Here is a 14513-nt window from a genome sequence, read left to right as displayed (position 1 = left end):
AATGTGTGTGTGTAAAATGTGTGTGTGTGTGTGTGTGTGTGTTCCCAAGTACATAAATAGAACCTATTAAAGTTGCATGTTTCTTGCATGCATATGATCATTTGGTATTGAACCAGCTGAGTATTTCTCCACTATTTCTCCACTCTCAGTATTTTCTAGTGGCTTGCAGTTCTTTATCTAGAGTTGGGGTTCCATGAGATTTCAGCTCTTCCATGTTAGTCCACTGTATCGTTTGTTTTTAAACTGGGTTTTATTTCATAGTATAGGCTGGCCTGGAATTTGTAATCTGCCTGCCTCAGTCTACCAAAGTCCCAGGATTCTATCCCCATACCCAGCTCAAAACTGTCATTTTAGATGCAAGCAGTCAGTTAGGCACTGATATCATGAAGGACAGTAATTTGAACCCTGAACCCAGAAGGAAATAGCACTAATATTTCTTTGAAGAAAAGTCCCCTTTACTTACCGTTAAGCTTTCAAGTTCAGAGAAAAGTTTCTTAAACTTTCCAGGAATTTTCTTAAACCAAAACAACAAAATCACAGTCAGTAACCACAAAGGTCATAGAAGGCAGCTATTCTGAGAAGGGGCACTAAGGGACATTTGCCCTGAGTTCTGCTTACTCACAATACATTTCTGAGCATAGATATAGGCCCTGGGACTCCACACTGATTGCGTCTCATTTGCACGTTTGTTCATCCCCTCAACATGACCTTCATTAGGCATGTTGATAAAAATATCTTGGCAGCTGCATGATGAAGGCATCTAGATGGCTAGACGTTCTACACGATGTGGTTATTTAATGAACACAGATTTCAGTTCTGTATCTCATCTTTGACGAATGTGCTCGTGTTTCTAACAGCCTGACCAAGTGGGGACAGTGGTGGCTGGATGTGTTTCATGTGAATGGCTGCACGCACAGCAGAAGCCAGGTAACACAGACAGAAAAAACTTTAGGGATTCAGCTTGCACCTTAGAGGATGGAATCATCCAACCTGAATTGAAGGGAATATGTGTGCCTGTGCCATCCTCCCAGGTAAAAATTCAGGCTCATGAAAACGGACCTGGAAATGCGCCAGACTCCCTTTCCCATGAGTAGGAAAGAGCGCAGAGCTTTTCACACTGCCTTAGTGTCCGGTCACAGAAAGCTGACCCCGTCAAGGCCCTGTGTGAATTCTGCCCCTGCCCCTTTCTAGTTTAGTGTGAGTCTGCACCCTCGCTGCTCTCAGCCTTCAGCAACAACTTATGAAATAAATGCACAACGGCCCATGTCCATGGTTGCTACTTAATGGATTCCAGCTATTAACATTAACAAGGAAGGCCAAGATATTCCACAGAGGTTTCGTCTTCAAACTGAATCAAAATAATCATCGTAAGTTTACTTACTTTAAAACTTTAACTAACACTTTAAAACTACTTAATTTTTCAATGTGATAATTTTGACTCTTGACTCAGTTCTTTGTAGTATGTAGTTTAACCTACCTGGAAATGACTGCTTTCCAATAAAGAAAATATAAAATGCAGACTTTTGTAATTATTTCCAGTCTTTCCTTTGAATTACATCTTATTCTATTGGACACCCCAGTGGTACCACCAACTCACTGTACTTAAAACCAACTGGGTTAACTAGAAGTCAGGCCAGAGCCAAACCTGGCCTGGAGACCAGTTTTGTAACACTCCCATGGCCGTCATTCACTAGCTGTGGCTGTTGCAGTGTAGTGGCCGGACTGTCTCACAATGGAGAGCACCCGCCAGTCCAGCTCAGAAATCTGCCGACCTCTGACTATTTCTCAAACCTACTTCTTCTTTATCTGATGACACGGTCACCTTCCTTTGACAGTGAGGCCCTCTGCTGGGATGCCCAACCTCAGCTACCAACAACTTCTTCCTCAACCTCCAAAGCCCCGAGTCTCCGCTCAATTCCCCCTGGGACAGTGAGACCTGGTTTAAAAGGTCCTTCAGCACACAGCATTCTCTGGTATTCGCTTTCACGCAGTGTGTGCAACTCAGTAGGCGTTCAATGTGCTGATTCAGCTTTTTAAATGTAATTCAGTTACTTCTGCAAATCAAAGTTTCTTTTGTGGTTCAATTCAAACTCCATTCTGTGAAGACCCTTGCTATTCATCTGTCTTCCTGCATGGCAGTTGTCTCCCATCTCCTTCAATCTTTAGTGTTCTTGGCCATCTTGTTGAAGCACAGAGGGCAAGCCTTTCCCGTCTTGAAGGAGAGCACTATCCCACCCCTGGGTCAGCACAATGTATTCCATTGGGCACAGCTCCTGACTCGAAAGGATTGAATCCATAGAGAGAATGACACAGCCACTGACAGAACCAGGAGAGGCCAAGGAGACCACAGTGGAGCACACAGGTTACAGCCCAAAGGATGGTGAGGTGAAAATTGGAGAGAGATGAGGAGAGAGACAGTGCAGGGTGCAGGAGACAGTCAGCAGAGAGGGAGAGCAAGAGGACAAAAGCCCACAGAAAGCAAGAAAGCAGGGTGGGGCTGCCGCAGAGGCAGTCTGATACTTCTGGCTAAGTTCCGGCTCTCCTAATTTGGTTCTTCCCACACACCCTCTGGAGCAATAGGTCAACTACACTGGTCTCCTGCATCTCATAGTGCAAGCAGATTTCATCATCTACAGAAGCAGAACTAGAACTTGGGAGGCCTTAAGCTTTCTATAGACATAGAATGTCCTCCTTAAGAAATTACTTTGGCAATTTTGAAAAGCTATACATGGCAATGTGAACATGGCCAAGGTCTGCAAATGCATTGAAGCTCAACTTCATCTCTGCGTGAACCCCCTCACTCAGGCCAGTACCCTATTCATCTCTGTGCACACCTCGCTCCACAGAGCAGACTGGAGAATGTCTAGCCAGCATGGAGCTAGAGTTGCCTTCAGGAAATGCAGAGGAGGGTGAAGAGAAATTTAAGACATTTAACTTTTCAAAAATTCTTCTTCAGATACTTTAAAAATTATGTTAAAGATGATTTATTTAGAAGACCATTTGATAGAAATGGTTCCTATCACCCTGTCACAGTCCTACTAAAAATACTTTTAGTCAAGCAGAATTTGTCTCATTTAAACTACTTCAGTCTTATTTCTAGTACCCCCTGGAGTCTTTCATTCTGCCCCACATCCACACCCCGACTCCCAGTGGAAAGCCCCAGGCTCACCTCCCAGGTCTGTGACAGCCGGCTCACAGAGGCCGTGTTGAGACCCATCACAATAGCGAAGAAGGAGTTCAGGTTCTGCTGGGCTTTGCAGCTGCGAAGAAAGGAGAATGGAGACTGAGCAGGCATTCTTTCAAGCAGTTTGCTTTATCACTGATGAAGCCTCAAGACTTCTGGGACACGACTTCAGCCTATACAACCGTCACTGTCCATGGAGAGGTATGGCTCAACCATTTCTAATGCAAAAGGAAGGATTTATGGCTCTTGGGCTCCTCTCTACCCTCAAGAAAACCCTTCCTGAACTGCAGGAGACCCTCCCTCCTCTAACCCTTCCTGAACTGCAGGAGACCTCCTCCTCTAACCCTTCCTGAACTGCAGGAGACCTCCTCCTCTAACCCTTCCTGAACTGCAGGAGACCCTCCCTCCTCTAACCCTTCCTGAACTGCAGGAGACCCTCCCTCCTCTAACCCCTCCTGAACTGCAGGAGACCTCCTCCTCTAACCCTTCCTGAACTGCAGGAGACCTCCTCCTCTAACCCTTCCTGAACTGCAGGAGACCTCCTCCTCTAACCCTTCCTGAACTGCAGGAGACCCTTCCTCCTCTAACATTCATTGTGCACATTTATGAGTTCAACGACTGTGCTTTGAAATGGCCACTTCTCTTCATCCGCCATGGACGGCTCCTGCAGCTCTCCTCAGCTCTTAGTCCCTGTGATTTCTGTAGTCCCTGTGATTTCTGTTCCTCTGGCTGGTGTGTCCCTTTCACCTCACAGGCCTAAGTTCTCACATTCATTCAGACAGAACACTATCATCTATCTATCTATCTATCTATCTATCTATCTATCTATCTATCTATCATCTATCTCTGTGTCTGTCTGTTCATCTATCTATCTATCTATCTATCTATCTATCTATCTCTCTGGCTGTGTCTGTCTGTCCATCCATCCATCCACACACCCACCCACCCACCCACCTATTCACCCATCCACCCACCCATCTCTCTCTCTCTGTCTATCCATTCATCTATCTATCTATCTATCTATCTATCTATCTATCTATCTATCTCCTGTTTATCTGAGTATATACATATATTATGGGACAGCGCTCTAATTTCTTATTTATAAACATAAGAAAATAAGATGGACACTTTTGTAATCCCTGCACTGGGAGTGAAGACAGTTGATTCAGAAGTCCAGGAAGGTTACCTTCTACTACAATGAGAACTGAAGGCCAGCCTAGGAATACAGGAAGATCTTGTCTCTTAAAAGGAGAACATGTTTCATAGTTTTCTTACTTAGTTTTCCTAGCGTAGCCTTTGCTAGTTTCAATTCTTCCCGGTTACACAGAATGCTGCATTGGGAATCTTTGTTATGAAACTTTTCACTTACTTGTGATTTTTTTCATTGGGCTTCCAGCTATTACATGATGGTACAAAAGCTATACATGTGAAAAGTGTTTTTGATTTCTGTTTGTTTAGTTTTGTTTGTTTTGAGATGGAGCCTCATTATGCAGCCCAGGCTGTACTGGCTTCAGCTTCACAATGTCAAGGTTCTGATATGTGCTGTCTTCCAGAGCTGTGCCTCTTAGCGGCACTAGGGTGAGTAAGAATGCGCTGTGTTCTAGCAGGTACTATCTGCCTCACGAACCACACACTGCTCCAGTCTAACTGTACTTGGACTCCACGCCGGGAAGAGAGGAGCTGGAAAGACACTTTGTCTCCACACCCAGAGCAGACGATACCGTGAACATATGCCCAGCAGGCACATTACTACCAAGTCCCCAAGTCTGCCCAGTTCTGATGCAGCCTTCAGTTTCTATACCTAGGAATGAGGCCCTTGGAGCCCAGACTTGCTGATTCTTCCTCTGGTCTCCTGTCAACGTCCACACCCCCGATGGCCTTGTAGGAAGTGGCCTCCTGTCTATGATTACCTTGACATTTTCTGCTGCCTAAGGCTTAGCACTGAATCCACTCACTTCCCTCATTCTACAAGATAAGAGTTCTTAGCAGACAGGAAAGCTTGAGGTAGCCCCATCTCCCCTCTACTGGAACTCTTGTCAGTGAGAATGCTCCAATCTACTGCCAGAGATACGACCCACCCCTGAGTTCTCCCACACAAGGGAGGCCCTATAGGCCATTGCCACCATCAGAGAGGAAGTTCATTAAGGCTGGACTACATATCTACTCATTTGTTTTGCTGTGTATATCCAACTGCTTGATGCACAGCAAACCGTGCACAGAGCAAGTCCTGGGGCTGAAAAAAGGAACTTTTAGGTAAATGTTTATTTTTCATGATGAAGCCTTTCCACTGAGCACCATTTATCTCCATGTTTTTATACGGTTTCCATCTTTCACCTGTTCACACCATTTCTTCAGGTCCACATAGCTTCATTTTAGTCATAAAATTCACACTGACACACCTACACATACCATCTGAATTTGTCTTGAAAAAAGAAATTAAATTAATATAGACACAATTTCCGCATAAGACAAATTGATTCTGAACAGAAATTAGATGCCCATCAGGCCTGGAATCCTGTTACAAGGCCATTCATTCCGAGATGAGAGCAGGCTGCCTGACACTGAGCATCCCAGTCCCGCAACCATTCCTTTGCTGAGTGAGGAGAGAAAAGGCATTCAATCCACAGAGGTGGGGGATGGGGACAGTGAGGAGGGAAACATGAATATGCAAATCGCATGCCTTGGGCAGGGAAAACACTTCATGACTGTGGAAATTGCTGTTTTCCCTGGGTTCTTCCTACAGTGTGATTATGGGGAATTTAACTTCATGTTTCAGTTGCCATTCTGTTCCATGGGCTGGGAGAGAGACCATTACCATAAATAATTCAGGAGACTGCGCCATAGGAGAAGACAGGAATATATTTCACTTCCCCAGGCTAAATCCCGTCCTGTCCTGAGGAAGGACTGGGTGGTGCCACCTTACTCCTTGGAGCCCCCGTGTCCTATTTCTCCATCTAACTGTGTTCTAAGAAACTGTTAACCATAAACTGCACCTTCAGGAATCTCAGAGCCATTTTAGAATACAGTGGCTGAGTTAACAGACAAGCAAATAACAACAAAACCACAAATAAAGCCCCACTCAGTACAAAAGTGTCAGCCTAGGGTACAGACGTTTACCTGCTCCTCCATCCAATCATGGCAGACCTCAGACAGGTGCTGCCTCGGTCTCTTGCTTCTGGGTCCCTTGGCCAGGTTCCTTTCCACTTCCAGGAGAGCGTTCCTAAAGCAAGTTCTGAGTCTATCAGTCGCTTGGCCACAGACTCTGCCTATGCCAGCCAGCAGTCTCCTACAACTTCCTTTCAACTGAACATGGGGCTCATCAGCTCACAAAGGCTGCTGCTCTGCTGAGCTCATCTTCAGGGTACCCTCCATGGAAACATGGAAAGAGTGTTCTTCTCACCCGGAAAGCAAAGAGAGCAGCAAAGGCTCCTTGCACCAGTGTTTTCTATCTCCATCCCCACACTCCTGAGATGCAGCGCTTCCTTCTCCAAAGCCAGCCCTTTGCTCTGTTCTACAGAGCAGCATGCTGAGCGATAGGACCTTGTAGCAGGAAGCCTGACTTCCCCACAAGGCCTTATCCAGATCCACACTCACGACAAGCGACCACTCTGCACTTTCTTTTTTTTTTTTAAATTTATTTATTTATTAAAGATTTCTGTCTCTTCCCTGCCACCGCCTCCCATTTCCCCCCCCTCCCCCAATTAAGTCCCCCCCCCCCCCAGCCCGAAAAGCAATCAGGGTTCCTGATAAGCCAGGCTGATGCACATTCAGCCCTGCACAGTACCAGAGTGGTAGGTTTAGCCGTATCAGGCACCATGTAGTTAAACCCACGCAGCTTCATCTAAACTGAACTGCAGAGGCTATTTTCCTTGACCTGATTCCCTAAAAACTCAGTGTTAATGACAGTTTCCTGGAGGATTACAGAAGCCACTCCTTCCCATTTTCATCCATGTAAGCGACCATGGCCCATCTTTCCCTGTAGGCATTTTGCCAGCCACACACATGGGTGACAAGATGTTCCCTCACCATGAATAAACGTGGTCCTGCCTAAGGTCAAACGGAGCCTGCTTGCTTGCTTCCTGCCTTCTCCTTCACTGCCTTTTAAAAGTAATCTAACCATGTTACTGAAGACCCAGGATGAAACAGAGCAGCCTACCAGCTGCTCAAGCCCCAGCAGGGCCACAGGTTTCTCTCAGGAAGCCCTATCTTTTCATTCTCTGTCTCCATCCTTCCTCTCTCACCTTACCGTCTACCCCGATACAGTCTGACGTAGGTGAGAGGCCATGCTGCATCGGAACAGAACACACACACAACACAGAAAAACACTGGAATTAGGTAACCATGGATCTAACTCTGAGGTACCCTAGTTAGGTTTTGGAGACCGTTGGAGCTCAACGTACTGAAACTTTCCTAAGGCCTACTCTGTTGAAGGGAGCGGGAGTTTTCCACGGGCTAGGAGACCACTGGCCTTGTGGCTCCTTCACCATGGAATTGTATAGGTTGGGGACACCCTCATGATCTAGGGGCATGTGGTCATTTCCAGATGTAGGGGATGGGATGCTCTACTCAACTGGACATTGACCCCTGCCTGTACCTGGTCCTGGGCCAAGCTATGGTTTCCAAATTTTCTGTACTGAAAAGACTCTTCTTTGACCTGTGTGCAGGCTAACGTAAGAAGAGTCACTAGTCAGGAAAACTGGTGACTCTGCTTCGCCTTTTAATGCAATCTGGCCTCCATGCACACTGAGCAAACAGCTACAGCTGGCCCAGATTTGGAACCTCTTATTTCCAATACTTAAACTGATTTATGTAACTTCATAAGAGGACAGGAACGACAGCATGGTCCGAAGCCGCCTTTCCCATGAAACTCACAGCTGACTTACAGCCATGCTCAGAGCCAGGATGTCTGCTGGCTGCTATTCCTGCCAGGCTGAATGTCTCTATATTCAGATATCTTGTATCTGCTCCTGAGATACCATAGAACTTTTTGCCTTATTCTTTTGTCTTACTTGTATTTATGCCTCCCAAAACCTAGAAAATCCTGCTTTTATCTTCAGCAGCTAGGAGGTAAAGCATTTCAGGTTGTATGCTCCACCTGCAGATGCACACACACTGGTTATGGACGTGTAGACCACAGGGTTCAGACTTACAGAGATTTAATCGTCTGTAAATGGAAAGGTGTCTGTGCTGTTCTACTGGACTGAGAAGATGGTTCTGGAGCTGGATTTTGGTCCATGTTTGCTTAAAAGTTTCCTCGAAAGTCTCTGTTCTGTGTCAGGCTGGGCACCTGACTCTGACAGGGAGAAGGAGAACAAGCCAGGCAGTGGTGGTGCAAGCCTTTAATCCCAGTACTGAGGAGGCAGAGGCAGGTGGATCTCTGCATCTGAGGTCAGCCTTGTCTATAGAACGAGTTCCAGGAGAACCAGAGCTACACAGAGAAATCCTGTCTCAAAAAACAAAAACAAAAACAAAAACAGAGCCGAAAAATAACCAGAGAGGAGAACTAAACAGAAGAGCTAGGAAAGGAACTTTGCTGGAGCAGAACAAAGAAGTGAAAGAAAAAAAAAAAAAAAAGAACAAAGAAGTGAACTTTTCTGTTAGGGTTACAAACGGGAAATGGTTTAATTGTCTGAATTAGTCCCCATTTTTTTCTGGTTTTATTTAAAGCTTTTGTTGAAACTTTAACTTTCTGTACTTCAGAATTTATAAATTCATTGAGTGTGATTTAAAAAGTCTATGTAGAGATAAAATTAACTTGCTGGAGCAAACCACGATATAACGTGGACCCGACCCTTATTTGGGAAAAAGTGTGCGCTTCACCTTGGCTGCCACCATCTTCACTAAGAGTCAAGGAAGAGCATATCATGTGACTTCACTGCCATCATGCCTACGGTGACCAAGTTGTATAAATCAACTAAGGCCATACCCATAAAATGAGGCCCATGGACCCCTTTAGTGATCACTCTACGAGACTCCCTTTTATTAGGCCAATGAGGCACCGCCAGGCTTCCAAGATGGTTTGTTTTGAAACCGAGTCATATAAAACAAAACTAGTATTTTGTAAAAGTACATTATAAAAGGATCATGGAAATAAAGTTCTCATTTTCTCTGTGGACTGTATTTATGGTTTAAAGTTTATTTTGATACTAAAGGATCTTTAATTCAGAATTATATTTTTTAAGGCTCATATAAAATCCTAATCTTATAAAAAAAGAGTTAGTAACACTGTAAACTGTTACAGATAATTAAGATACACAAATTAATGGTCAGTCATGCTCAATACAAACATAATTTATTTACAGAGACAAGCTTGGATGGAGAGACCAATTTCTATCTCTCATTAAAGAGCCTTATGTGTATGTTATCAAAGTTAAGCCTGAAACAAGTAAATCAAAACAAGTTGGAAGTTACTTAGAGTTTGTCTAATGAAAAATAATATTCAAAATAAGGCTATATTTTTAAAAATTACTTATAAAAGATTGAATTATTGAGTAATATGGATTAAACTTACAATATTCTTGTATGGCAGGAAACCTCTGGGCTCAAGCAGCTCCCCTGGGTGGAGCACCATCCCACCAGAGTACAATACAGTACTTACAGTACAGGGACACACAGAGAAGAAGGCCTTCCGGAGTCTGTTGCCTCTATCTCTGGCTGCATAGGCCTGACCAGCTCTGGCTGTGTAGGCCAAATCAGAAAAAATCTCCTCCTTATGTAAGGATACTCCTCATGTCTACATAACGGGATGGATTTCTTTGCCCAGTGGAGGATCTCAGAGTCTGCACCCACATTCTAAATGTCTCAAACAACAGAGAGACAAACAGCAACTACTCTACCCTCAATGTTTCCCAAAATAACATATGTGCAAAAAATACTCTAAGTTTATTTATGATCTATATAAGTGCATGTTTGGTGTGTGTGTGTGTGTGTGTGTGTGTGTGTGTGTGTGTGTGTGTTTGTTTGTATTTATCCTCTGTTGTGTGGAGGCCAGAGATTGGTGCCAGATACCCTTTTTTGAATTGATAAGTGTCTTATTTGATTTGTTTTTATATATTTTTTGAGATATGGTCTCACTGTGCACTCACAGAGATCCTATAATGTCTCTGAATTTCCATGACAACACCCCCACCACACACATCATCTTTCATTTTCCTAGCCCACTGGCAGTGCCACTAGCTATATTGTACAAGAACTTACTACCTGGCTATAACTTCTAAGCAGACAGCTCAGTGCTCGAGTCTGCTATTTTGACACTTACTTTAAGACATGAAAACTTCCAATGAAAAGACAAAAATATTCAAAAACAGACCTTTTCAATCACTTAACTCAGTATTACATTGCAATATCCCAACCCTTCTTATCATTACAAAAAGTAAAAGAAAACAAAACCCGGAAGCGTCACCACACTTTCTCAAGGAAACCTACTGAGCGGCAATCTTGATGAATTTCTTCAGCAGCTGCACGCGCTTGCCCAGCTGGCTGCAGAGCAGGATCTCCGTGGCCACCCACAGCTGCACCTCATTACACCTCTGGAGCAGAAGGCTGAGGTTCACCGTGTGCTCCCCACTTCCCTGTCTGCTGAACGTGAAGTAGATCAGCTCTTGCTGAAAGAAACATGTTAACTTTTAGCCCAAGTCAAACTGATGCAAAATTCAATCACTTTATGAGCCATTTCAAGAGGTCACTTCCATATCCTTCATGTGTTGACAGAAAATATAGCAGACAACTACACAGTCTATTCAAGCTAGCTCACCTTCAGTTTCCAGTGTGCTTCGTGCACCAATACTTCCTAGAACCCTCACACAAAAACCCTTCTTCTTTCCTTCCTTCCTTCCTCCCTCCCTCCTTTCTACTTACTAAATAAGGCAACTAATGGCACTAGTATTTGCTCCCGCACATCGGTCCAATGGGGAACGATTATTAAGGTTGTCCTGTGAGCCACCCTGAGCACTGACTGGTAAGGTTCAGGTTACTTACTGGACCTCTTCCCACATATCTGACTAGACGTCTACGAGGGGCGGAAATATCCTTTGATACTAGGTCTCACCGCATTGCCCGGTTGTCTTGGACCCATGGCTTCCTGATCCTCTGGCCTTAGGCTTTAGAGGAAAGAGGACCATAGGTGGGCACCACCATGCCTGTGTGTGGGCTTTGAAAATCTATAATTCTAACAGGTCCTCAGGTGCTGTTGTTGATTCTGGTACTCTCTGAGAATCAGTGTTTTAAACACATTTTAAGATCATAGACAGAAATAAAGTGGAAATTAAGAGTGGGTTGCAGAAGTTCACAAAAACAAGCCAAGACCAGTAACTATTTGCTGTAACCAGACAAAGCAATGGAGAGGCTCATTTTTAACTGGGTGCATGTGTTGTCTTCAGGAGTCATCAAGTTCACCACTGCACAAGCAGAGGCAGATCCCACCTGACTGACACTCCTAAAGATGCAAGTCATCCAGTCTGAGTGAGTTCAAACCGGTTTATAATGCTGAAGTGTTTAATGAGAAACTATGAATGATGTAACAGATGCTGCACACTGAAAGGAAGCAGCCGTGAGGTTCCCTGCAGAAGGAAAGGTGCCCCAGAAGGAAGTGCTGCTCTACATGCGAGATGAACATGGCACACGGGTACCTGCAGCGTTTCTATCTCCTGGCTTCTGTGAGACTTGCTACCACCAAACTGCCAGTAGCACTTAGCTCCTGGCATATAATTTATAAACATTATAATCTGTCTCCAAAGGAGATGTCCATACACACAAAAATGTAATTTATAAGATGGTATTTGAAATTTCACAGCACATTATAAAACTTATGAAATATAATTTTTTTTGTTTTGTTTTCAAGATAGGGTTTCTTGGGAAGCCATGTTGACCTAAACTAGCTCTGTAGACCACGCTGGCATCGAACTCACAGAGATCCGATTGCCTTGCCTCCCGAGTGCTGGGTTTAAAGATGTGCACCATCACCATCTGGCAAATTTATAAGGTATTCTTAAGTAAAAGGATGGATGTGTGTGTATAAATGCATGCATACAAATATAAATATATATTTATTTTTATATATGGAAATCCTAACACCATAAGTAAAATTACTTTTTAATCTCATTATATCATCATATATTGACATAAATCTATGCAACCACATCCCTACAGATCTTATACCTGCCTACAGGTGTCTGTGCATATAAATCCAGCATGTCCACACTTACTCACACCAAGCACATGATTGAACAAGAAGCAAAGAAAGCATGGTACATATTCTGACTTTCCAAGGATATATTAGATTTTCAATATATTTTAACTCCTCCAGACAGCTTTTAGACCACACCCTAGCATAACTATGTCACTACACAAATGTCTCAAGACAAGCAACAACAACAAACCATTCAGTTAAAAGTTAAAACAACATTATCAATTCTTTTATCCCTGCTTACCTCATGGATTGAGTTAAACAGACTCCAATCAAAACTCATCAGTTCGAGAGCAAGGTCCCAAGTGTTCATTCCCAAAATCCTCATTGATCTTTGCTGCGATTCCTCATTTTCTGCAAAAGGATTCTACACCGACAGACAGAAGCAAAAAAAAAATCTTCAGTAATTCCCAAATGTTTCACAGTGAATTGGCTGCACATGGGAAGATTCTAGAAACCCAGATTAGAAAAGCACTTAATATTTTCCCTCCTCTCATCACCTTCAGTGAGTTACAGCCAATGTAGGAAACAGCCCTTGAACAGCAGGACGTGATCAAGGATACATTGCCCAGTTAGCCTGCCCCTCCCCCCTCTCCCACTCCCACAAGCTCACACACATCCACACACCCACAGATCTGATTGTAAAACACAGCCCTGACAGACAGCATAATGAAAGCGAAAGCCCTGGAATCACTTTGGCTTCTGGTAAGAATTAATGTGCCAGCAGGGTTAGTATAAAAACAAACAAAAGAAATGTCATGAGCACTTCAATAAAGGCAGACATGGCTTTTACAGGAAGCACGCTTTGCTAGCCTCATCTCTGACACATGCTCACAAATTTTATTACACTGCCCTTGGAAAGTGAAAAATCTAACATGGAATAAAAATAGAAGCTATTTTATTTAGAGCCCATGTGGCTAGTCAATACATTCTCTGTAACAAATGCCCCTGATGGAGATGAGGGCTAATCACTCTGAGGTTGATAACACTGCGCCGTTCACAATCTGGCATGAGTCTATTAAATTCCCAACGTAGCCTTAAATCTATCATCACTTTTGAAGTTATTAAATAAACAATTTGGTATTTTCCCTAAAATAACTGATATTTTCTAATTTACGTATTTTCTCACTTGTGGGGTTAGAGCTAATGATTTAAAAAGAAAAGGACTGGGAATTGGCTGTGGTGACCCTCACTGACAGCGCACTGGGGCTTGCCAGCCGTCTAGGATGTGCGTAGGGTTAGTTCTCAGTAGGAATATATATAAAAGAAGTTCAAATGACATGGATAACACGCTATTTAGAACTTTAATGCTCATGAAAATGTTTCCTGTTAAAACAAACGCTAACTACAGAGGACCTTCACAGACTGCCCGCAGGGTCGACTGCCCGCAGGGTCGACTGCCCACAGGGTCGACTGCCTCGCTAGCCATCAAAGCACAAGTTGCCTCTCCACTCCACAGAGGGTGTAGGATGCAGTGTTGTGTCAGAAGACACTGAGTCTGTGAACGCACAGATTCTCTGGTGCTGAGGTCTCAAGGGATCGTCTGCTAGGATGGGCAAAACACTTGAAATGAACTCCAAGGGAAAACTGCAGCATGGGCTAGTGTCTGATCACAGGTTAACTCGGCCTTTTGTCCCTTCTGTTTCCCCTCAAATTTGCCCCTAAGCACAGTTTAGCTTCCTTCTGGTTATTCAAAGCTGCCCCAGCCAGCTGACATTTTATATTTCTCGATTCCGTTCCTCCAGGCTCTCTCAGGACTGCCCACTGCCCTTGCCAGGCGACATTTTATATTTCTCTATTTCAATCCTCCAGGCTCTACAGTGTGATTCTGAGGAAGACTTGTTTATCTGTGTGAAAGCGCTAAGGGGTACAGTGAGCAGACTCATGTGGTAGTCCTCCCCAACCATCATCTATTCTAAGTAGAATCCTCTGAAGATAAAATCCCTAAATCTGCTTCCCACAAAGGCATGCGCCATGGCGTCCAAAGCTGGCGGAGATAGCCCTGGATGGCAGGATGGGGTCTAGGTCCTTTGAGAACATCGCTCACGGTACCCGTTTATTCCACTGGGACATCACCCACGATCACCTTAGGCTCTCTGCGAGGCCTTGTAGAAGAACGTCCGGGGGGGGGGGGGTATCCCAGGT

The 14513-nt window shown here is 44.1% G+C and overlaps 1 protein-coding gene across 2 annotated transcripts in view; it reads right to left on the bottom strand.

Annotated features, from left to right (window-relative positions):
* Rapgef5 (Rap guanine nucleotide exchange factor 5) overlaps positions 1-14513 on the bottom strand; it is a 253743-nt gene that overhangs the window by 13985 nt on the left and 225245 nt on the right. For both annotated transcript variants that reach the window (XM_041638782.1, XM_041638784.1), the window contains exons 19-22: positions 12613-12735; positions 10610-10788; positions 3170-3260; positions 464-514 (exon numbers count right to left, since the gene is read on the bottom strand). In XM_041638782.1, the coding sequence (XP_041494716.1) occupies positions 464-514; positions 3170-3260; positions 10610-10788; positions 12613-12735 (444 nt within the window). The remainder of the gene's footprint in view (positions 1-463; positions 515-3169; positions 3261-10609; positions 10789-12612; positions 12736-14513) is intronic.

Source organism: Microtus oregoni, unplaced genomic scaffold (assembly GCF_018167655.1).
Source record: "Microtus oregoni isolate MIOR12 unplaced genomic scaffold, Mior012 000056F_ref0000123, whole genome shotgun sequence".
Lineage (NCBI taxonomy): Eukaryota > Metazoa > Chordata > Mammalia > Rodentia > Cricetidae > Microtus > Microtus oregoni.
This window is presented reverse-complemented; position numbering and strand designations above follow the sequence as displayed.